The following is a 23561-nucleotide window of genomic DNA, read 5'->3' as shown; positions in this document are numbered from 1 at the left end:
GAGTAGAGGTGTAAAGAAAATGGTATTATAATGGACAAATAATCTCGAAGGTAAGAACTTTCTGGTACAATGGAAGAAAAGAGTTTCACCTAGTTCTAGATAGAACAATCGATAATTATTATAATTATTACTAATTTAGGGGGTCGGATAAGTGCGCCGGGGCAACAAGGCGTCACGCCTTGATTTTGATACACAAGATAAAATAAGACTATTCATCATATCTATAATTAATAGTTGAGAGGTTGGACTAAAAAAAAGGGAACGTTATATAAAATGTATGCATATCTCTTTATAGGAAAAGTATCTCTAGCTTCATGTACTAGTGGATGCCATTATATGCTTATAATGCTGTGGGTACTTGGACAATAGTCGACTAAGCACTTCTAGGATCCTATGTCGATGTAAAAAAAAAATAAAAAAATAAAAAGATTTAGCAAGGGTTGTCAATGACACGTGAATCAGTTATTTCATCTGTACATCATTATCTGCTGGCTTCCGGAGGACTGGCACGCTCGTTGTCATAGCTGTCACACTTTGGGGGCAACATGGACATATCATAGTAGACCTACCTATAGATACACAAATAGTATATTGTATTAAAGATATAGTAGTTAAGGATAAGCCATTGTAATAAACACAATCATATCCGACGTAATTGACGGTACAAAAAATGCTACAAAATTGTTCTATAAGCTTAAAATTAATCAAGCAAGATCGACGTGGAACATGAAGCTGGTGCAATATAATATACTCGCTTTTATTAAGGAGTCATCCAAGTTTCGAGGTTGTAACAAACAGTTGATGAGTCTTCTACACTTTGAGCACACGTATTATTCATGCAAGCTTCATAGACAACATCTCAATGGAAAAACATAGAAAAACGGGTAGGAATTACGCAGGAACTGAATGCGCCAAATTACCGCTAAACCATATGTTAGTTATCGCTAAATTACCACTCAACGCCAATGCTCTTGTAGATCTCCTTGATGTAATCTTTTGCAAGAGGAGTGACGGGCGTCTCGAGCCGCATCTTGTTCATCAAATACGAAATTGTGATACCACGATCCAAGTCCATAATGCCCAAAGAGCCACCCCAACCTCCCCAGAGGCAGACACGGCCCGGCGGAAGCCACTCATCCAAGGAAGTCTGGCCATCTCCACGCAGAGCCATGCCCACACCCCAGCGGATGGTAAGACCACTGAAAGCATCCACTCCACAGGTCTGTTCTTGGAAGATCAGATCGACAGTGTCTTTGGACAGCAGTTTGCCACCTTTGCCAGCAAGTGTCACGTTGGAGAACAAGCGTGAGCAGGCTTTGGCGTTTCCATGACCGTTAGCAGCACCGATTTCTGCGCGTCTCCACTGTGGCGTGTGGATAAACATAGCATCTGGGAATGGGTTGAGAATCTTGACCGGCATGGCATCCGGCGGCATTGGGCCGACGTTGAGGGCTGGAGGTGGTATCATCTCAGAAGCACGATCCCAGTCTGCCTCCTTACACCCGATTTGGATATCGGCGCCGGTAGGCTCGGCCAGTTCCTTGGCCACGAACTCTTTCAGGCTCAAGCCAGTCACGCGTCGCACAACCTCTCCGACCAAGTGACCGAAGTTCCAGCAGTGATATCCAGACATCGTACCGGGCTCCCAGAATGGCGCTTGACCTGCGAGTTCTGCCGTCCTCTTTTCTGTATCGCACAATGTCTCCATTGTTAGCGGTGTGTTCCAGCCTGCCACTCCTGAGCTGTGTGATAGGATATGGCGTATCTCGATATTTTCTTTTCCATTGGCGGCAAACTCCGGCCAGTATTTAGCCACCTTGTCGTTGATCGAGATCTTGCCCTGGTCGACCAGCTTCAGCAACGCAAGCGCCGAAACGATCTTGGTACAAGAGAACATATTGACAATGGTGTTCTCCTCCCACGGCTTGGTACGAGCAGTGTCTGCATAACCTCCATATAAACTGAGCACATCTTGCCCTTCGATATTCACCGCTAAAGATGCACCGTTCTCCTCAGCAGAAGCGATGTGCTTCTCGAAGACATCACGGACGCCTTGAAATTTGGCATCGCAGTGGCCGTTGACATGTACAATGTCGCCCATGTTGAACTTGAACTATTGTGAGACACCAGTGTCGAATGGGTCCGGGGTATCTCCGGAAGGGCTGGGTACGTAAGAGAATTAAGAGCAAAATATTTGCACGGATGTCATCGTACGCATCTGAAGGAACACTTCTCTTATAAGAAAAAATCCGGCAGGCACAGCTAGCTTTGACTTCTCATTTATGACTATGTACTGCGGTTTTCGAACCCTGGTATCGTGAAGTCAGGGGCTGAGACCAATAGCACTCATCATGACCTGGGCTGCCTCCACTAAACACCGTTGCTCAAAGTCCACAACCCCGCTGGACATGACCCCGAAAGACCCGCCGTTCAGATCTTAGGAGCTGATCTGGATGTGTCGATGGGGCAGACGGGGTAATATGGTGCTGTACGAGCAGGGGAAGCCCCGACGATTTTTCTCGTGATGCGATACAGATCCCAGATCCTAGACTCTAGAGTAGTATAACGTCGCGAAACGGGACGACGTTGGCAAGTTGTGCCAGCATGCTGCATTGAGGTTAGTTACGAATTGAGTAATCTTTATGAAGAAAAGCGTGAGAGCTAATGTAGTTTCATGCAGGAGTTTGTGAAGAAAGACGGCGCCATCACCTGTCAGGGAACTATCAGGAGCGCTAGCCGTGAAGACGCATGCGTTAGTCGGAGTGGGAGCACATCGGCAACATAAAAGCACGTGTTTTTTTGCGCTGCGTAATTATGCTTGATTTATCTGTGAGTCCACGCGTTACTTTCCATTTCAGTACTTGTGTAATATGTACGTATTTATCAATGCGGTAACGTCAGTCCCGCACCCCCTTTGGAATCCATATCTTTGCGGCTTCAACGGTGCTGAGGATTTTTGCATGAGCATGCAGCATCGGATGTTGCTGTTCCTGGAGCTGAAAGCCGTGACCCGCTCACGGTCTTCCAGCAACTCAGTTTCTCCAACAGTGGTCCTCCGCGGAATATCGGAAAGGTAAAAATACCTAGTTCAGTGGTCGCTTGCGGATTCTGTTAGAACGACTACTATGTAGAGCAACGAAGAATCCATTCGCAGTCCTGCCGGCGCACTCCCTATTGGGTACATCACTTGGCAAGCGCGTACATTTTGTAGCGGGTCCTCACGCCATGGGACGAATTGAAAACACACCGTGCAAAAGTCTTGCGGGCCCTTGGTGTTGTGTCTGTTCGGCTATCGTGGGCATTGACCGGCGAGCTGCTCGTGCTGCGCGCGTCATTATCCCAGTCGCTCGGTAACGATCGTCAATTGGGCCTCAATTCAGGAACCATGGGCGGATCAAGACCCGGTGCTCAGGAGTTGTGGATGCCAACCTCTATACTTGGCGTGACTCGAACCATGGTCGTGTTACATTGACGTCTTCCAATGAACGGCCAACCATCGTGAGAGCAAGTCATGAGATGGAAATAACAACTGTTGTAAGTTTCGAGGATGGCTCACATCCAGCATGCATCCAAGACTATGGGTCCGGGGAACTCTCAGGCCGAGCAACCCGTCTCATGAGGTGCGACGCTAGAACTCTCTACTATCAGATTAGGTCCAAACTAGTGCCCTTCATCTGAAGAAAGTAGCCGGAAGGATTTTGAAATCAGGTACTGGAGCAAATGAGTTCATGTCTTCCAACATTTTTCTGCAGACTAGAAGCGATGATCTCACTCAAGTTGTGCCTGGACTGACCAAGGACGAGATCCCCCAAAATATGTCAAGGGTAGGAAGCGACGCGAGGTTACCCCTGTCCGACTATCTAGATCCGACCCTTTAAACCCCTCACGTCTCATTTCCTGAGCTCCGGGACCCAAGAGGATCCCTCTTCATTCGTTTTGTACTCTGTTGCGGTGACCTAATCCAAAGATGTCGACGTCAAGATCAATCGCTTCCTCGTCCGGCTCCTCCGGCGTGAAGAGCGTCGAGAGGAGACTGAATACGCCGCCAAAATTCGTTACGGAGGCACAACAAACATTGTTATATTTCCGTGCTGTGGATGCGGATGACCCGGACTCGGTTCTCGGGGACATTTACGCGAAGCAGATTATCAACAAAATCCCACTAGACATTGTGAACACTATGGGTCAGGATATCCGTTACGTCAAGTTTTGGTGTTTGCGCTCTAAGCGCATCGATACATGGTGTCGAGAATTCATGGCAGAGAACCCCGAGTGTACTGTGGTGAACCTGAGCTGTGGTTTGGATACCAGATGGCATCGGCTCCAACCACCGGGAAACGTCCGCTGGTTTGACGTGGACCATCCGGAAGTCATCGAGTTCAGACACCGCATCATCTCACGCCCCGGCGGCGACTACCGGACTATGCCCATAGACATCGCCGACGACGACACGTCCTGGATCTATGCATTCCCTAGGGACCGGCCCACCCTCGTCATTGCCGAGAGCAATATGTTCTACCTCAAACCGGAGATAGCCAAGGGCATATTTCACACCATTGCCGAGCACTTTGTGCATGGAAAGATTTGTTTCGACGTCCTCGGATCTATGTGCGCCACTCTCATCAATATGAAAATGGCGACGGCCCAGAAAAACACCGGAATGAAAATACTATGGCCAGTGAATGACCCGCGTGCCGTGGCCAGGATACACCCGAAGCTCAGATTCATCGACGAGATGAGATACACGGAGGACATGCCTCCGTGGTTCGGTGAGTTCAAGACGAAGCTACTAAAACTGCTTCCGGGCTACCGCAATCTCGGCCGCGTCATTCTGCTCAGTATCGAAGATGAGAACAGAGACCTGCCGGATCGGCCTTTTACTTCTCATGGCGCCGACTCATCATCGGTATATAGCTTGAACATGCGCGATTCAAGTGGGGGAGAACACTATTCTGGCAACATCAGCCGATCGTCTACCTTCACGCGGGATTGATTGCCAACCACAAGACAGGGCGCTCTGGGCCGTGTGTTGTAGCCGCTGCGCGTGAATTTTCTGTTAGGTGTTGGGACAGTACGCTACTCATGGGAGCCGCTTTACAGTACGATGACGTATCTCACAGCGTCTCTGGAAGAACATTACAAGATTTACATCGGTCAGCAACATCATTGCCGACGGGTGACTTATGTGAGCCGGGCAGAGCCTTTTCGCTCGAACATCATGTTGGGGGTTGGCGCATACTGGCTGTACTACACTCGAAAATATTGATACCCTAAGCGCGAAATCTCTCGCGTCGTTTTCTTATATTTAGAAAGGTTGAGGCATATATGATACCCAAAAGCGCAGTATCTTTGTGGGAGGTTTTGGATATATTGGAGGAGTTAATGGCATGAAGGGTCGGTATACTAGGATTTAGGTAGCATGTTTCCATGGGAGGACTTTTACATATATACAATTGATGCGGCATGAACCTCACTTGTCTTGTTTGCTCGCATAGATGCGTGTGTTTCCGCAACGGCCTATGGCGGATGTATCTGGAGGAAGACTGCCCCTTCCAAAGAGCTATCGCCCTCTGCAGCACTTACACTCAGCGGAGTGGAACCACTTGCTCCACTCCAATTTAAATCTACAAAATCATTGTCATGTGCAATTCGCAGATATATAGTTATTGGCGCACGACAATGCCAGAGGTCGCGAGGTTGGAGGACACATCCATTGGGTGACGGACGTATCATCGCTGGATGAGATGTGCCACTTGTATGGGCCTAGAATGTTGACATATTTATTAATATCCATAAACAAGCATATGAAAATGGAGTCGATCCGCTGCAGTCTGCAGTCAAGCCTCTGGCAATGGGAAATGTGGGAGACGTACGGATCCGTAAAGCTCGGGAAACACGGAAAGCAGACAGTCACATGACCTTGACCAGTCCATAATTACCCCAACTCATAATCTGTCTCCTCCAATTGTCCCCTGACATTAGGCGCCGGGCAGCGGTCCAATCATGATTATGCCCCCATGCCGAGCGCGTTGTAAGCGCCCAACTCGTCCTCGGCGGCGCTGACTTCTGTCTGCAATCAGGGGTACCGCAGGGCATGCATACAATAATTACCAGCTCGATTTAGCACACAGCCTTTGACACGCACGGGAGCCATGCAGCGAGCCGCGAGGCCTGAAAAGCGGCCTTGTGCCCTACTGTAGCAACTTTCGAGATGTGCTAGAGTGTGAGCTTTGGGTAACGAGTAAGTGGTGTACAGTAGTATAGGTTGATCTCTGCTTTCTGGCTTTCTCGCTCAGAGTTGTTATTTTCTCTTACATTCCAACACGAGCAAGGACTCGATTGATACTATACACGACTTGTTTGGACAAAGTCCCGCCTCAAGGCAACGTAGCCCAGCGATGTAAGTGCGGGGCTCACTTCGAGTTGTTGCTGAGGTCCATATGATGGCTTCCAACCACCCCCAGCCTGATGCTGATATCTGCCATAGTTCTGTATTTCCCAGTCGCAGTCTGCTGTTCCGAACTCTTATTAAATCTGTCATTGACTTGAAAGTTACTGCACGATCATGTCGGCACAATATTACCCTCGTACGTCGCCACAATCGCTGCCCCTCACTTACACGATCGCAAGACTGACAGTGCTATAGCTCCACCTGGTGCGTCCGGCTCGACAGGTAGGAATCAGCATGCCCTATATTATACTTTTCCTATGAAACTCTGCCAACTCTACATGGCTCCCACACCGCTCCCGGCATGGTTCCAGGAAGCATGTTGAGGTATACCCTGCATCACTAATAAACTCCTTCGCAGGCCCTCAGAAGTCTTATCCACCTCCTCCAACCTCACCACCTGCGAACCAGACCAAGTTCTACCCTCCACCGCCCGGAACACCCAGTTTCGCTCCTCCACAAGCCCAATCATATCCATCCCCACATCAACAGTCATACCCAGCTCCTTCGCAGCAGCAGCAGCAGCAACAACCGCAGCAGAAGAACTATCCTCCTCCGCCGCACAATGCCTCTTCGCCACCTCCACCGATTCAGACCGGCACGCCCGTGAACTATCCCCGACCGCCCACATCCCAACACCAGAACCTATCGTACCGCGATGCGGGCGCCGCTACGCCACCGGGAAAGCCGCTCGGCGGCCCTCCCAGTTATGATCACGGCACACCAGGCGCAGCCGATGGCTACCCCCAAGAGAAGGGCGGACACTCAGCCCAGGGCAGCGTGGACCTCTCGCGCCACCCCTCGACACTGAGCCAACGACCGCACCAGCAAGCCTCCGCCGCCCCCTCGAGCGCCGCATCCGGCCCCGGCAGCGGCGGCCAGTTCCAGGGCGCGCACAGCACGACGGTCGACGACGTGGGGACGTTCAACGGCGGCTCGTACCGGATCAGCCACCGGGACTGCAACACGATCATCACGGTCCAGCTGGCCATGGGGTGCCCGCTGGACGCCAAGCCGGGCGTGCTGATCGCCATGTCCCCGACGGTCACGCTCAAGGGCGAGTACAAGTTCAGCATGAAGAAGCTGGTCGCGGGCGGCGAGGTCGGGCACTCGACCTTCATCGGCCCCGGCGAGCTGCTGCTGGCCCCCAGCATGCTCGGCGACATCACCACCATCCGCCTCGCCGGCGACGAGTCCTGGTCCGTCAGCAAGGACGCCTACGTCTGCTCCACCCAGGGCGTCGTCCGGGACTACAAGCGCCAGGGCCTCGGCAAGGCCATGTTTTCGGGCGAGGGGCTCTGGGTGCACAAGATCTCCGGCGTGGGGCTCATGTGGATCACGAGCTTCGGCGCCATCATCCGCAAGGACCTCGCCGACGGCGAGAAGTACATCGTGGATAACGGGCACCTGGTCGCGTGGAACGTCAAGTACATCATGGAGCGCGTGGCGAGCGGCGGTATCATGGCCGGCTTCGCGTCCGGCGAGGGTCTGGTGTGTAAATTCACCGGACCCGGAACGGTGTTCTTGCAGACGAGGAACCCGGTAAGTTTCTCCCGCCTGGCTGTTGGAGTATATCCGGACGTGGTCGCAAACGAGCATTTCACTGATGACGCGAACAGAGGGCCTTCAGCGCCTACATGACCGGAAACGCAGCGCCACCATAAACGGCAGGTCGTGCGGGGATGATGTTGTTTTCGTGTATCAAGGTTTTTTTTTTTTTTTTTTGGGCGTACGATTATTCGAAATCTCTGATCGTGGAGATGGTAGGACTTGTGCTCAGTTGACCTGCTCTTTTCCGGGACGAATTTTATGTGTCTCGGGAACGGCACCTGTATTCGTCGCAGGTGCCATCCTTGCTTGCGCATGAGGCTGAGCAGTTCGGAGCATGTACATGTTGATTACTCGCTCTCGAGTTGCTTGTCTGGTATGCGGGGACCCGACCAGCAAGACTGCTGATGAACATGTTGCTCTTCCGTACGTGTCCGGTGCTGTCGTGGGGATGGATCGGCAGCCAAGCAGAAGGCAAGCAAGCGTGCTGAAGATGCCTTTTCATTTAGGATTATTTATGACCTTACGAGAGAGAGAAAGAAAAAAAAGGGAAAAAGTAATCGATGTTATAATTGACGCTAAATATGATGAGCCGGGTGTCTTGTTTTCAATGCCAAATCTGTCTTTGGCTCGACCCAACACGTGATAAGACTGGGTATAAAACTTGCCAAAGACGAAAATTAACATTATTTATTCACCGTATCAACTCAACCTCCGACGAATCCATGTAACTCGAAATACTTTACTCAATACTTTACTGAATATCAATACTCCTAATCCTCCAACGCCATTTCCAGAGGGATGGGTATCAATGCTCGCTCTATAATTCAACAAGGCCTCGTGCTGTGGTGATCTGATATTTCAGCCTCCGTGAGGTTACCTCTCCGTTTTAACGGCCTAACAAAAACAGTCCTCTCTTCGAGATGAGAACACATCCCAACACCAATTTTTCGACAGATCGATCCCCTGTGAGCTTAACTAGCTCTCACTCGTCTACTGGTCGTTGAATTTATACTTGATCCTCTCAATCCACTTGCCAATATGCTCAACAATCTCCAGCTGGTCTGCCCATTGCTCGGCATTATAGCGTTTACCAGGACCGTGCCAAGAATGGGGATCAGCACCCTCTTGAATACCCTCGACATCTGCTTCGAAGATGTTGTCCGAGATGATATGGACCCTGCCCCCGAGCTGGATCTCCAGTGTAATATTGGCTGTCTTGCCCTTGAAGGGGAAGGAGATCCTCAGGTTGGGTACAGGATGAGCCGTCATCGCAATGTTTACAGGGAACGACTCATCGCCAGCCGAACTGTTGACAGTCATCGACTTGTCCGCGCCCCCCATGAAAGCGGCAAAGTCATCATTCGCAGTGGATGTTCGGTTGTCAACAGCACCCGCTGGTTTGTGCTCGGGATGTTCGTTTTTCTCGAAACTGTTTGCAAGTAAGGACTGCAGGAAAGCATACTGTCGCAGCACCGGTAGCATCTCTACCAGCTGCCGTGGATGATGGAATGGCACCTTGGTGAGGACCTCACCGTAGACAGCGCGGTCGGTGTTCAACGTGTTCTGATGAATTCGAAGTTTTCGTGTGGATCTCGCTGTTTCAGAGAGCATGACGGGCTGCTCGTGGGTGACGATCCTGGATTCAGTTGGATCATAAGGGGTTCCTGCGACGACGGGGAAAATCAGAGCGTCGAATGTAACGCTACTGCCGTGGGGTGCCTGAATGCCTGCAGTGTTATAGATTTGTGCTGCGACACCAGATGACACGATCAGCGGTGGGTCGAAAGTGGCCATGAAAACCACCTCTGGGAGCCTAGGGTCAGAGCTGATGCCACCCTCGGGTTTGCTGCCAGCGCCTGATGGTAGGAGGGTGTTCTCGGGTTCTAGCCAGTTCAAAATTGGACCTGCCACTGGTTGCATCAGCTGTTCTTCCGCTGTGGCGGTCTTCTCGATCTCTTCCGCTATCCAACTCTTGGATACCCGGATAGGCAAAAATACCATGTTGTTGTTCTTAGCAGCACACTCAATTAGAATACCCCATGTCTTGACGCCTTCCTTCTCATCACTCTCGATGGTAGTGCCGGGAAGTCTCTTTGCCTCCTTCCAGTAATCCAAGCTGAGGCCAATTCTGTCGCGTGCGTGCATCTGAGGACAGCCGTGCCTGCGATATAAAGCGGCCAGCTTGATGTAGTCCTCTGAGCGACCTTGCATCTTTGGGTCCTCCTTCAGCTTTGCCACGTCCCAGTCGTGAAGCTTGAGCAAGCTCTGATAGATGCCGTCAATGGCATCGTAGCAATTCAATGTTGGCAGCACACTTAGTTTGTCTAGAATGGAAATGCGCTCCAGATTGGGGGTGAACTTTTCCAGGGTCTTGGTCAGGGCCCATTCGCCTGGCTCCAGCTTGAGATCGCGAAGAAGGATGTCTGCTGCCTTGCCCACGTGCTCTCTTGTGGTATCAGCGCATTCGGGATAGGTTACTTGAACGTTCTCCACGTGGTGATTAGTGATGGTGATTTCGATTGCCAGACCGCTACCAGCAATGAAGAGATTCTTGGATTTCGGGCCGCCGGCGATGTTATCTTCCCACATACACTCCAACCCATTGGTTTGTGCCAATCTTTCCAGCCCCTCGTTGCTGACTCTGCCCTTTCCCGCCGCCTTGAACTGGTCAGTGCTCACACGCAGACCAGTCTTTGCAGAGAGGGACATACCTTGATCATAGCTATTATGATATCCATGCGTCTCTTGCGGTCGTCGTCGTCTGGTCTGCCCATACCCATGCCCATGCCCATGCCCATTGTGCCCATGCTCAGATTGTCAAGGCCCAAGTCATGTATCCCCAGAGCACCGAGGGCGGCAGCGGCAGAAGGGCTGTCGAAATTAACAGGACCAGCGCCATCCGACAGGCCCTTGAGCGTATGAGAGTTGGCCGGTGACTTCCTGAATGCTTGTGGTGATGTCTTGGAGCCCTGCGCTGGGGAGAAGGCTGCCTGGGTCTGGGAGTTGGAGAAAGGCGTCGATACCGGTGGTGTTGGTGCTGCGCCCGGTACTTGGGATGGAGTTCTGCCCTGCTGTGACGGCCCGTGGCGCATAGGGGTCGCCATTATGTGAGTCGCTTGGGGCCGAGTCGGCGATGATGGTTTCGACGGCAGCGTGCAAGAAAGTCTGTCGTCAAGGGTGAAGGGACCAAAAAGATGGACTGCTCAGGCCTGACCGTTTTGTTGAAGCGCGATCGGAAAGTGCTGTGTCTAATCGATCCTGCGCTCGATACTGTCCTGGTGGTAGGTCAAGAAGCGCTTGTTCTGTCGGCCTCCCTGAATGGCGCATTCGAGTAATTGTAGCCGCAAATTGATAGGTTCGGGCTGGCCAAAATACCTAAGGTTAGGTCAACGCATTTGCAGGCCAATTGACAGGTTCTTGATAAGAATAATAAATATTTCCAAAATTCGAGGCGTTCGGTTGAAAGAAAAAAGGATACGACGTGGTAATAAAGCCAGAGAGAAAAAAAAGAGAGAAAACGAAAGCGGGTGGTTATAATTGTGATCAAGTCAACGCTTCACTGAAGAAATGACGATGTGGGCATTGTGAAGCTGCAGCTATGGTGGGGGCTGAGCGAAATTCCAGGACGCGACGGCATGGGACGTGGAGCGTGGAGCGTGGCTACAGTGGAGATCCAAGCTCTGCTGGGCTCTAGCGTTGGCCCGCGCTACAAGTAAGCAAGGTTAGTCTAGAATAACTTAAGCCAGCTACTTGTCCGTATGTACATAAGGCTAGGCTTTCGCAGCCCAAGCAGTTTATAATGTAGCAGGTGCTTCTAGCTACGACTCCTGCTGCGACGTTCCTTGTGCATCTTTGAGAACACAAGCCGAGCCCTGTTTCCAAGTATACTCTTGAAAGTGAATGAGATCGATAACCACCCGCCAATTTGATCATGAATGACAGTCATTTCCCTGGAAAGAAGAGTAAGGGGAATATACTCGTAGTTTGGCACCAAACCGCCCATGTTTATCACAAACCTTGGAAGCAAACTTGGTGCCAGAAAAGTCACCGCTGCACTATCATCTCACAAGGACAAATCTTCGTTTCGGAGTACTCAGTTCTGATTGCCTCGGAGCAGACTCGGATCCTTGACTAGATAATCAAAGACAAGCCTTGAAAACACCAAGAACCTATCCATAAAATCTGACTAGGTTTCGTCCGTCCATGGCGGCCTAACACTTCTCACTCCTCTACATCATAATGATGAACGCCCTGAAAGGCCTAACCTAAAGCAATGCGGGAAGTCCACCTGGCTACACCTATGAAGCAGTATCCAGCTTGATCCATAACTCAACACTGCCTCAAACATATTAGAGCTCTTCCACAAGGCACGATGTTCTCTCCGTCACGTGCTAATATCATGGTGTGAGTAGAGGCAAGAATTGGACACTGGCCGAAAACAAATGTCTGCCCTTCGCATGAGTACTTCCTCTGTGTGATGAATAAATGGTTTCCCCTTTTTTTGGTTTCCGTCGTTTTCTCTTTCTATTTTTGTCCTCTTATCACTCTTTTCTTTTTCTTCTCCTTCTTCTCCTTCTTCTTTTGCTCCCTTGTCGACGATCATAAATCATGTCCCCTTTCCGGCTGTCAACATAAACTTTTGAATTCGGCATTTTTCCATGTTGTGGGTTCGTAGTTATCCTGTGGCAGAGGTGAAGAAACTGCCACTAGATGATACCTAGAGCTGAGCCAAAGTGAGTACACATGGTGATGTCTGAAGTATCAAGGAGGCGGACTTACCTTGCCTCAACGTTCCCCAAGCAGCCCGTGTATAAGGCCTTAGTACAGTGTACGGTGTACTTACCATCTCAGAACGGTGTGATACAACGAGCCGATGAAACGAATCATTCTGCCACTGAGAGATAAGACTCATACGAATGCTATAGGCCTTTGCATCTCCACTAGTATAGATCATAGCTTTGCCGTAGATAGGTTCTAGCTCTTGTTACCAGTCCCGTCGGGCTTCTTGATCTCGATAGCGGCACTCTTGTTCATAGGACGCTTGAACTGAGTCTCCAAGTCATCGCGCCTCTTTCGATCAGCACGCAGAGCCTGACGATCTCGACACTCCCGGTGGTAGTTTGGGTCGAACATCCGTCGATGCTCCAGGTATGCCTCGTACTCCAGCTGCTGCTTGCACCAGACTGGATCGTTGGGTCGAGGTGGACCTTTTGGCTTCAAGACTGGCTTGGGACCAACCGGCACAGTATTCAGTGTTTCATTACGAGCGAGACGTGAAAGTGTAGCATTGAAGAAATTGTCCCCCTGAGTTGCCATGCGTGCTGCAGAAGCCTCATTGTTGATAGCGTCGATGGTCTCCTTGATACTTGGAACAGCTCGAGGTATTGCATACGTACCGTTCGATATGAAATTAGACGACATTCGCGGCGGTACCACATAATTCTCGCCGGACATATGATCCTTCAGGCGTGGTTGTGGCTTCATACTAGTGGTGTTGAATGCTGGAGGTGTGCTATAGATGAAACTCGGAGGTGATATGACGTGAGATATATCTGGACGAGCCGTGTAGAGACCAATGGGCATCTCTGTGCGAACATGTCCATTTTGGATGTGGCTTGGGAGGCCAGTCGCATGGTTTACAGCGCGACCAGATGTTAAACCCGAATTCGTGATGTTTGGTAAAACGACGCCAGGAACAGATGGATAGCCCGGTGCGTCAATATCAGCAAGTTCCAGAAGAACTTGTCTTTCTTTCTGTGTCAGTGGGGTACTTAATCTGTTCTCAATGAATTGGAGGAGTTGAAATGAGCGGACTACACGTCTAGCTTGTTCGACCTGGTACAAGTCTTCATCGTCTATAGCGTATGGATCTTCGTCATCTAGAACGCATGGATCTGTCACGTGCCGTCTCATTGGACCTACCATTGTCGATTGAGGAATAGGCGGTTGTTCGTTGAACACGCCAAGTAGTGTAGTTCGTTGGTGTTTGATCGGACTGCCAATCTGGTAGGTACTGGGCTTTACCTTTTGTTCCATCTTGAGGAAGAACTCAGCTGCCTTTGGGTTCAAAGTACGACTTCTGGACAGGGGTTTTTTGCTTGTGTTCTGGCTGTCCATGCCTCGGCCGACTTGTTGTTCAGCATTATTATTAGGCACCATGCCGATGGCTATACCGACCCCTAATGCCTCCGGAATATCAACTAGGCTGGGCTTTGAGACAGTGGTTCTCATGGCCCGAACTGACTTTTGGTGGAGTCTGTCTAGTACAGCCTGGAATCTATTTTTTTCGTCGATCTGTTTCTCTAACTCGACTCGAATACTACGAGACTTAGTCGGCTTGTGACTCTCACCCTCCATATGTGAGCTGTGGGATGTATCGTGGAACTCGTTGCTCGTAGCTCGACGTTTCTCTAGTTGAGCAGCGTGATCTGACTGAGTTTCAAAAGTAACCTGCGAATTATGCTGTTGCTCAAATTCGTCGCCATTATTGTGTAAGTAATCTTTCAGGGTGTCCCAGCCCATTGCCTCGAGTCCGTGAAGGCTCTCAACTTTCTGGATCTGTACTGTGGGTTTGCGGTCCGAGTTAAGAGGAACTCCTAACAATTTACTGTCTGAATAGTGGTCTGAAAGTATTGCCATCCCGCAGTAGTCGCTAGAGTTCGAGTTAGACTTCGTGTTCTTCGCAGGAGAAAAATCCATGAGATTGGGTGGTGCTTGGACAAGGTCTGGATGTAAGGCAGGACTCAGTAGATTATCCATCTTGAGAAATTGCTTCTTGCCAAGCAACAATCCACCGAAAGATCTGCTTCGAGAATAGCCAATATTTTTACTTGGTTGCTGCTCTTCATCGCTGCTATTACTGTATATGCTGGAGTGATGGTCCTGGCTGACAGAAATGCCCGTGGAAGTGTAATTTGAGTTCGCAGCTATGTTCTCTTTGTCAGCTGTTTCAACACGTGTGCCCGTAGCTACAGCCTTGGCTGTGTCCACGCGTAGTCCTATGTGCTTACGCCTCTCGGCTTCTTCAGAGTTGGATTTGGCGATGTGGTTGGTGAATTGGTCAGCCTGAGTTGGACGCTTGATGTCACCAGCAGGTCTCTTTCTCCAGTCTTTATCAAGCAGTGCTTTACTAGGCTCACGTTTGTGTGAGTCTTCAGAGTGACCAAGTGAATGACTGTGACTTGTTGAGGATGTTGAGTGCGATAGTATATCAGTATGCTTGAACTTCTCGCTGGTAGTCTTGCGAGGTTTGTTGGTCAGGTCACTCAAACCACTAGGGCGAAACCCTTTGTAGGGTTCGGCGTAAGTATTGGGTGACATATTCGCACTCCTCGTTCGCTTTGAAATGTAGGATGTGATCACCTTCTACGTCTCTCTGCAGATATCCTATGGATTCTGCTTGTGTGAAGTCAGTCATATCGTTGCTCAGCTATTATCGTAATGAAAGGAGCAACAAGATGAAAGAAAGCGAAGACGTATATTACATCAAAGGGCTAGTAATAGAAACAAATTGTTAGAGATAGGTGCTAAGTATTCGAAGCAATGATTTGATGGTAAACGTGTAGAAGAATCTAAGTCAAAGGGCCTGGTGTCTCGCAGCACTTGTGAAATATGACGATGACTTACTACTGCTCCACGCTGGATTGACGCAGAGAAGCTGATGGTAATGTGCTCTCGGTGCTAGGTTTTGAAGACACGTAAGAAAAGCTTTGAGGCTCCCGTGGGCCTTTCATATGGTAGATGGGTGGAAGATGAGGGTCTTCGGCAAAGCAATCGATTCCGACGGGCAGGGTGTAGTGAAATGGCAGCTCTGATGGAGTCCAACTTGTGAGCCACCTTAGTCTTGGGCAGTGCTTTCGAAGAGGCGGAGAAGGTTTTATTGGCCAAGAGTCACCGTTTATGTATACCAAAAATGAGCCGTGACTATGCTGTACTGTAGAAGTTGTTTGGGGCTCGACGAATACGATGTGTTGGGGTGGGTGTAGGGCAACACGAATCACCCCGTCTCCGTTCGATCAATTGATTCGACACAGACAGGAATGAAATCGATGCCCCAAGGTTCGTAATTCCAAGGTCCTCCTTGATCCAAAAACAAAAACAAAGTGACAATCCAAAACGGGGTATGCTGATGCAATTCGCTGTGCAAGTTTCTATGCAGTGTGGTGAATGAACGGGGCTTCGGGAGTGCAGAGGTCCAACAATGAGGTCAAGCTTGAAATCGGAGTGTATGGCTTCCAGGGGAACACTAACAGTGTGGTGACTTCCGCTTAATCATGTAGTGCATTTCAGTATGCAAAATGCACCTTCCCTCGTCGAGTTCACTCTGGACTCTGTGAACATGCACAAGCAGGTGCAACATGACCTCCCTGCTGTGTACAGATATCCATATACAGCCTCATTGATAACAGATCACCTCCTTTTGTGCATATTCATGTCGGCTGGTCCGAACTGCTGCCCTGGTACAAGTAATTATGTGATGGTTTCTATGTGCAGAGCTAGAAAGCCGGATGATGTATAGTTTCAATGCTGAGAAAGTGCTTGGAGCCAATGGGAAATTGCTACTTCAGGGTGGCAGATAGTAGAAACATGACAGATACAGATCTAGAAAGAATCACTGAGGATGTTCTGTTCATATATATTGTTCAATACCTAGTCTAATTTCATATCACACCGAGCCGGGAATGTCTAAAGTATCACAGCAGCCATTTTCTGTCGTGGGATGGTCTGGAATATAATAAGGCGAGACCAATTATTAAGACAAAGCGACTTGTTAATGCTTATTTATTCTGTCTGCATGATACAGTCAAGCTCAAAATAATAGGCCTTCATATTCTTTCAATACAGTAAATCAAAAGCCGTTCCAATGAAAATTGCCACACACTTGGAATATGTGCGACGACTTGTTCTTCTGGTACTCTTCAGTTTAAATCTTCTGATTAGATATCCATGACCCCAGTTGCCAGTTTGCTTGAATTTTGAAGCAAAGTCTGAAACTCCGGGTCTCCCCATAGGTCTTCCATCCTGCAGGCAGCGAAGTGGCAGATGACAGAGCGGAGACGATTCTGGCCTTGCTTGTCCACAGTATTCTCAAAGACATATTGAACTGGATATCGTAATCGTCCGTCAGACTGTGCATTCGAGCGTGGGACAAAAACACTTTCGTCCAGTTCTGGAGCTGATCCTCGTTTCTTTAGTCATATCAATAGTCTGATAGATTGAGACCTGAGTGTTCAATGAAGGGTTTCCAGAGCTTTCGGACTTTTCCAGTATGTGCACCATGTTGGTACAGCTGGTGAACTAATCTTCCGTACTTTGGAGTCTCGTGAAAGTAGGAGTTGTCGTATGAGTGACACCTGTCAAATATTTTGCAAGTATAATTGTATACTCTTCTCCCGCAATAGGGACGCATTTTTTTGGGCCTTTGATACATTCTGACGCCCAGAAAGAATTCTCTAACTCTGGACCCTTTTGCTCTGCATTGACTGGTCGGCCGGCGATCGTACAAATGTAGTTCCCAGTGTAAACGTATTAGCAAAATCGAATAATTGTCCGTTCATCAATCTGATGCCACACAATAACAACATCATGAGCTTCTTCTAGTGAGCCATTGATCAAGGTATGGAGAGCCCTCGACATGCTGGCAAGTAGGGCAGCATGCGTCATGAATTTCTTCTTGTCGGGACCAACGATGAATCGGAAAGGCTTGGGGGCCACAATACTGTTTTTCCATCAATCAAAGTGATGTATTGAAGTGTTGCGTAAGCTCTCACTCCTCGTACGGCATCACAATGAGCTGTAGTAGTCGACCTGAACTATATCAAGACGGAATTAGACAATTCAAAATGGAACTTTATCAAGCCAGAATTGAATATTGATGTTGAAAGGCATGAGATTAACGGAATAACCGAGTTCATGAGTCATATTCATTTGCTTCAACTGGCAGCGATTTGCATATGGGCAGCCTCCCGCAGATGCCGGACGCAGATACTCTTTTTTACTCCAATCATACCCCACCTGAGTGTTGCATAAACAAACGTAATAAGCTATCCGATATCTTTTTATGTTACCCTATATTGTTCGCGTTGTGACGTACAAACTGCCCCGAACTATGGAGGTGGTATGTACACCTGGAGACATGAGTGCGCCATGATTGACACTTGGATTTGGAAAAGAAGCCTTCGAATACCCTTATATTTCAAAACAGGTTTCTATCAAACATTGTGTCGTCCGCATATTTCAGCTTGACGCCATGGGCTTTGTTGTGTCATAAGTTCCAAGGCACACAAGCCAGCACCTTGAACTGACACTCCTTATCCTTGTTCAAGCCCCACTTATTCGCGCAATTCTCGATCAGTTTCATCGCGTTGGTGCCCTCCACGTCCTGGCCTTCGTCATCAGACCCTTCGTGATACCAGCTTCGACTGATAGAGCGGGAGTTAGTCAGTTCCTCGGCAAGAAGGAAAGGTCGGTCGTCCGCAAGGCTCCATCTGTCGTCATTTCGTGTTACTTCAATGAAGGACTTGTCTCGTCCTCGAAACACCGTGTTGCCGGAAGAGCCAGCACGGGCCTCTATTGCTTGCTTTGGTGTGATGCGGTAATCTATGAAATACACACACTCCAACAATGGAAGATGTGAGTATTGCCCAAACATGTGCAGTACATCTTGGAGAATATCCTCTTGACTCGAATCGAGACCTTCAAGACCGCTGGCCCATTCCGGGTGGTATTGTAGTGCAAGTCTTCGGACAGGAAAGTCGTCCTTAAAAGCCCGCAACTCGGGTATATCCAGCAACTCGTCTCCGTCTCGGCTGAAAGTCAGGTGATTGAGATCTAGCGTCAGACAGATGACGTCTTGCTCCAGATTTAGATAAACATCGCGAAATCTGCGCATTGAACCATGGGAGCCGTACGAGCACCGGCATGCTTCCTCGGAAGCCACAGTCCAGCCGTTCAGAGGACTGTAAGGCAGTAATTCCTGTCCGTCAAGTATATTCGGGACTGCCAAGACGTGTCCGCCTTGTTGAGCAATCCGATCCTTAGCTCGCAAACCGTTCAAATGTTGGCGTGATTCGCAGCAAGCGTCCCAGACCGACATATCATTTAGGTACGAGGATGCATTTTTGCCAAACCCGAGTCCATCCGTGAAACCAGACGTCAATGGCACCCTCAGCACACATTTCGTGCTTCTTTGATCCTTGATTGTTTGAAGATTGAAGAAGTGGATTCCAGGCACAAAAGGCAAGGCAGCATATTCCCAGATAATATCGCGCAGCTCTTTCGGCAGGAGAGGGAAGTAATGGAATTCGCCGGGAGGCGACTGAAGAGAAAGTATATCACTCATGATGCAAGTGAGATTGGTGATATTGACATTGATGCCAGATCAAGTCATAATGGAGAAGGAGGAGGAGGAGGATGAGGATACCAGCACCATAAGAAGGCCAGTCAATGTTTCGAAATAGTAGTGTTGACTACTTAGCCCTGACGTCAAAGAAGAGGCTCAGTGTTCCTGGCAGAGCTGGAGTTTAAAGGACACCATGAGGGACTCCATCGCGACGACTATGCGCGGCTTGGCCGGATATCTCGCAGCCCGTAACTTCGTGGCGCCTGCACTAAATCCTTAGTGAGCCCATAAATGGACAGCTATGCGGGGGCTTTGGGGGCTGTTTGTTCGTGGAGACCTTGCAGTGAGCGCAAGTCCAGGTATTTGTTATATCTTATGACAAGCCAGGTATCAATCAAAAAGAAACCCGTCAGGTATAAAAGGCGCAATGTCGAAAGTTCATGATTGGAGTCGGTGGTATGTGAGTCGGTCAATCACTTAAGTATTGCTCTCTTCGGCACATCTGCGAGTAAAGCCCAACCCCTCATTCGCTGCTAGGTTAGACTACTTGCACTGACGTCTATACTTCTGTGGGGGTAGAACGGGTTTCCCTTGCGTCACGGTCCCTGTTCACGGTCCTGGTTCCTGGAACACTGCCCGTCGGAAACATTGAATGTGCCGAAGCCCCAGGATGCCGAGTCCAGCAACAAGTGTGTCCAGAATCGCAACATTACCGCAATAACTCCCACTGTACAGTCTTGCCAAAGCCGGCGTACGCAGCATTGCTACAAGCTTTATCATTCGCGTTTGCCATGCCCAACAATGTAAGCTTCCGGAGGGGAGCTTTAACGGCGTCCAAGACGCATCGAGTTGAAAGGCGCTACAGCACTTGCGATACTAACGTTAACTTCGCAACGAATGCTGGCTGCGCCATGCAGGCTACGCCGCGAGCTTGCTGGCCGCGGATTGTGGTGGACCACGTACACGACAGTGCACGTTTACCTGGAGAGAACAGATACGCCGAGGCTGCAACTGCTTTTTACGTGCGAGACCACGTCGAGCTACTATGCTGAGGTCAGAATAATGCTTTCTATGCAAATCCCTTTTTTTTTTTTTCCTTTTTCCACACGAGCGTTTTGAGGCGCATCCTGATATGAGGGCTCCTAAGCAATTGGTATCCTTTGGCTTGTGCCGACTTCAAGCCCGAGAGAAACCGACCACTCAGGATCTCAGCAGAGGTCATGACACTCCAGACAGCACGGCACTACGGCCAACGACTGCCTACTAATTTTGCGTGTCTTGAAGTAACCGAAGTTCAGTCTTGTTGTGATACAATTTCCGAGTATCGTGCACGGTAACCAGGATGGGCCTTTGCCTTGATATTTGTTACGACCGCAAAGTTAGCCCACGAGGAGTGTGTTAAAACTAACCTAAGCATCAATTATCGCTGCGCATGGCCACCTCCAACTCCAATACCTGCACGGATACAATGCTCCTCATCGCTATCTGACAGCTCTTCAATGAACCATCCACGAGAAGTCTTGCCTGTTCCGCCCAATTTTCCACAACATATGCTGGTTCTGCCCCCACTTTTCCCGATTGATACCCTGACATGCGCTCAGTGGTTGCGTCCTGCTGTATGATAGTAAGTCTACGTGCCTGCGTGCCTCTCGATCTTCTCTGTATCGTGTCGACCATGCGTACAAAGTACGTAACGATCGCAGAGAACCAGATCAGATGCGTGTTCAGACGAGACTTGCTTTGGCAAGAAGTTACTTACATCTGGCTCATCATTTGGGATTCCCATGGCCCGCAGATATTCGCTCACCATCGTGATGCCGAGGAATTCAGCGGTGGCGTTCGTATTTGGCTGAAGGAGAATCTCACGACCACTTGAGCTTAATGCCACGGCGGCCGATTGATGGATCAGGTCCAAGACTATAGAAAGGAAGCCTCTAGGCGCATCACATACATCTTGCCGAGCTCTAACCTAGGTTAGAGCTTTCGAAACACAGCACTGTTTTGAGTTAAGTAGGGCACCACCTTACCGTTTTCGACATCAATCCCTTGACCATCTGACTCACTAGGACTTTAAGTATTTTCCATCTACTGTGTCTTATCAGGACAATTATTTTGACTTTATTCAGGTTGATTTCTAAACTAGGTTTTACACTTTTTAACACATGTACAAACAGAAAATCCGACGGTTATAGAAGGACATGCGGTTTCATAATTTTGTCTTGGTGTGTTACACCACGAGGGAATGTTTCAAAAGCAAGTTCATCAGGTATTGTCACATACACCGGCCGTCGTGAGTTGCGGATAACATCCTGCCATGCTATACAGGCTGCCAGCCTGCCTGCCTGCACTTAAGATTTTACAATAGTTGTAACTTTCCTGAAGCGCCAAGACCAACACCTATACGTATGTAGAGCATTTTTCAATGAATGTGAAGTCAACTCGTGAGTTAGAGTGCATATGATCACAGTGGCCGAGTTCTCATAAGTGTCACCTAAAGTGTTGTATTCATTGATCATGCAAGATGTCGTGTGTCGTGTCATTACACTGCCCCTGACCCTTTTCCTTTTTTTCTTTTTTTTCCTCTTCTATCCCCTTTCAAGCTGTTCAGTCCATGTGGTGGCCATGACTGTCAAATCACGGACGTCTACGCCGTTAAAGCAACCTTGAACTAAGAAGAAATGCCCTCAAGCGCATTGCAGTTAATCAGTCAGCTACTCGCCTACTCACTGGTTCCTTATCTCTCCAGAGGAACATCAACTCTTTGCCATCTTTGAATTGCCGAGCAACACAAAGTTAATTGACAATGCAGGTATGAGTCCTGTGATGATAAAACTGTCGAAACCCCCGTACTTTAACCTTTGAAATCTATAACACATCTCATCTGGCTGAAAATTATCAACATCAAAAATCTTGTTGCCTCCGACATGACCAATTTTTTGAGCCTTCCCCGCGAGCTTCGCGATCAAATATATGGGCTTTGTTTACTGCGAGAGGAACCTTTCGACCCTTGGATGGGTTATGACCTACGGCAGGAGCTCACTATTGGGCTCTTTCGCGTGAGCAAGACCGTCCACCACGAGACCAGCTCGCTGTTCTACACCCTTAATCACTTCGACTTTTCCACAGCCACCCCCGGGGAAATAGCATTGTTCATTACGGCAATCGGCACCCACTCGAACTATATCCGACATATTCATATCAATTTTCCACAGTTCCTCCATTTAGAGCCTGGTAATGTCACTCTCGAGGATAGTCATATTGGCATCCTTGCGAACATCCAAAGCGGCTGCACAAATCTAAGCACGGTTACGACATCCCTTTGGAGCTCAAATGCCATGGAGCTTAAGCTCGATGCACTAGACTACCCCAAGATTGTCAATGAGGCGCTGAAGCTAGCTGATTCCCACTTCAGAGGCATCCCGTCTCTACAAGAAATTATCGTCGAGCTATACGAGGACGGTCCGAATGATCATATAAGAAGACAAATGAAAAGCTACGGATGGACAATTAGGACAACAGAAAATGTTGAAGAGGAAGAATGGGATAGGAACTGGAGTGATGCTGGATTTGATGATGACTATGATGATGATTATTATCATGACAGTGGTGATGACTATGATCCATATGAATTCGACAATGATAGCGACTTTTGGAGAAGGGCGGGGGATTGAATTGCTTCTCTATTGCAGTATGGGCTGTATGCCATTTCGTTAGAGCACAAACTAAGAAAGGCGCACAGTTGTGAATGGAAAGAGCATCGACCTTGCTGTAATTCATATGCCGCGGTCAATGCTTCCGTTGATGGCTCCAGCATTGTTCTGTATAACGAGCGCCGGGGGCGTGGCACTGACACCAGACCACATGCCCAGCGTTGCAAGGGCCACTGTCGCGAGTCTGGAGATTATTTTGAGCTAGGCCTTACGCGATTGTGTTAACAATTCTAGTAGCAAAATAACTATTGACTACTGTACTACCTGCGCATTTGTGGCTCGACAACGAGGCGCACCATTGGCCGCACTGCCTTGATTACATGTGATCGGTATGCACAAGGGGGGACGGCCAAGAGAAATTTCTAAGCCGGGGGTTGAGCATCGCTTCTCTGTTTGTCGATCTAACCCAGTCCGCATACCGACCATCCTATGCTAGGGAGACGACACCGTTGAGGGATGGTCGCTCTTGGACAATAGAACGCTTGGGGATATAGCAGAGAGTGATTTTGAC

General features: G+C 49.1%; 7 protein-coding genes across 7 annotated transcripts; 3 read left to right on the top strand and 4 right to left on the bottom strand.

The window, feature by feature from the left end:
- Positions 1-891: 891 nt before the first annotated feature.
- BKA67DRAFT_536520 (beta-lactamase) lies at positions 892-2101 on the bottom strand (the record flags this gene model as incomplete). Its single annotated transcript, XM_046100168.1, has 2 exons — positions 892-922; positions 954-2101. The coding sequence occupies 2 exons, from the start codon at positions 2099-2101 to the stop codon at positions 892-894; spliced, it is 1179 nt and encodes a 392-aa protein (XP_045957077.1).
- A 1421-nt stretch (positions 2102-3522) lies between these two features.
- Positions 3523-5132, top strand: BKA67DRAFT_301531 (S-adenosyl-L-methionine-dependent methyltransferase). Its single transcript, XM_046096080.1, has one exon. The coding sequence runs from the start codon at positions 3968-3970 to the stop codon at positions 4991-4993; it is 1026 nt and encodes a 341-aa protein (XP_045957076.1). The 5' UTR covers positions 3523-3967; the 3' UTR covers positions 4994-5132.
- Positions 5133-7366: 2234 nt separating this feature from the next.
- On the top strand, positions 7367-8089 carry BKA67DRAFT_519485 (tryptophan RNA-binding attenuator protein-like domain-containing protein; the record flags this gene model as incomplete). The annotated part of the gene is made up of 1 exon (XM_046098102.1): positions 7367-8089. A coding segment is annotated over one exon (723 nt), but the record flags the coding sequence as incomplete, so codon positions are not given.
- A 726-nt stretch (positions 8090-8815) lies between these two features.
- BKA67DRAFT_301524 (mediator of RNA polymerase II transcription subunit 1-domain-containing protein) lies at positions 8816-11210 on the bottom strand. Its single transcript, XM_046096079.1, has 2 exons — positions 10711-11210; positions 8816-10657 (listed from the first exon to the last, which is right to left on the bottom strand). Exons 1-2 carry the CDS (start codon positions 11101-11103, stop codon positions 8990-8992), a joined length of 2061 nt encoding a protein of 686 aa, XP_045957074.1. The 5' UTR covers positions 11104-11210; the 3' UTR covers positions 8816-8989.
- A 1763-nt stretch (positions 11211-12973) lies between these two features.
- On the bottom strand, positions 12974-15319 carry BKA67DRAFT_659469 (uncharacterized protein; the record flags this gene model as incomplete). The annotated part of the gene is made up of 1 exon (XM_046107443.1): positions 12974-15319. One exon carries the CDS (start codon positions 15317-15319, stop codon positions 12974-12976), a length of 2346 nt encoding a protein of 781 aa, XP_045957073.1.
- A 2527-nt stretch (positions 15320-17846) lies between these two features.
- Positions 17847-19736, bottom strand: BKA67DRAFT_301441 (uncharacterized protein). The gene has a single exon (XM_046096078.1). It carries the CDS (start codon positions 19338-19340, stop codon positions 18264-18266), a length of 1077 nt encoding a protein of 358 aa, XP_045957072.1. The 5' UTR covers positions 19341-19736; the 3' UTR covers positions 17847-18263.
- A 2351-nt stretch (positions 19737-22087) lies between these two features.
- On the top strand, positions 22088-23252 carry BKA67DRAFT_301437 (uncharacterized protein). The gene has a single exon (XM_046096077.1). The coding sequence runs from the start codon at positions 22265-22267 to the stop codon at positions 23009-23011; it is 747 nt and encodes a 248-aa protein (XP_045957071.1). The 5' UTR covers positions 22088-22264; the 3' UTR covers positions 23012-23252.
- Positions 23253-23561: the final 309 nt, after the last annotated feature.

The sequence above is a fragment of the Truncatella angustata genome (genome assembly GCF_020726525.1).
Source record: "Truncatella angustata strain MPI-SDFR-AT-0073 chromosome Unknown BKA67scaffold_5, whole genome shotgun sequence".
In the NCBI taxonomy this organism is placed as follows: Eukaryota; Fungi; Ascomycota; class Sordariomycetes; order Amphisphaeriales; family Sporocadaceae; genus Truncatella; species Truncatella angustata.
This window is presented reverse-complemented; position numbering and strand designations above follow the sequence as displayed.

Coding starts and splice junctions, on each gene's coding strand:
- BKA67DRAFT_301437 (XM_046096077.1), top strand. CDS start 22,265: ATGACCAATTTTTTGAGCCTTCCCCGCGAGCTTCGCGATCAAATATAT.
- BKA67DRAFT_301531 (XM_046096080.1), top strand. CDS start 3,968: ATGTCGACGTCAAGATCAATCGCTTCCTCGTCCGGCTCCTCCGGCGTG.
- BKA67DRAFT_301441 (XM_046096078.1), bottom strand. CDS start 19,340: ATGAGTGATATACTTTCTCTTCAGTCGCCTCCCGGCGAATTCCATTAC.
- BKA67DRAFT_301524 (XM_046096079.1), bottom strand. CDS start 11,103: ATGGCGACCCCTATGCGCCACGGGCCGTCACAGCAGGGCAGAACTCCA. Junction 10,658..10,710: donor TCATAATAGCTATGATCAAG/GTATGTCCCTCT, acceptor GACCAGTTCAAG/GCGGCGGGAAAGGGCAGAGT.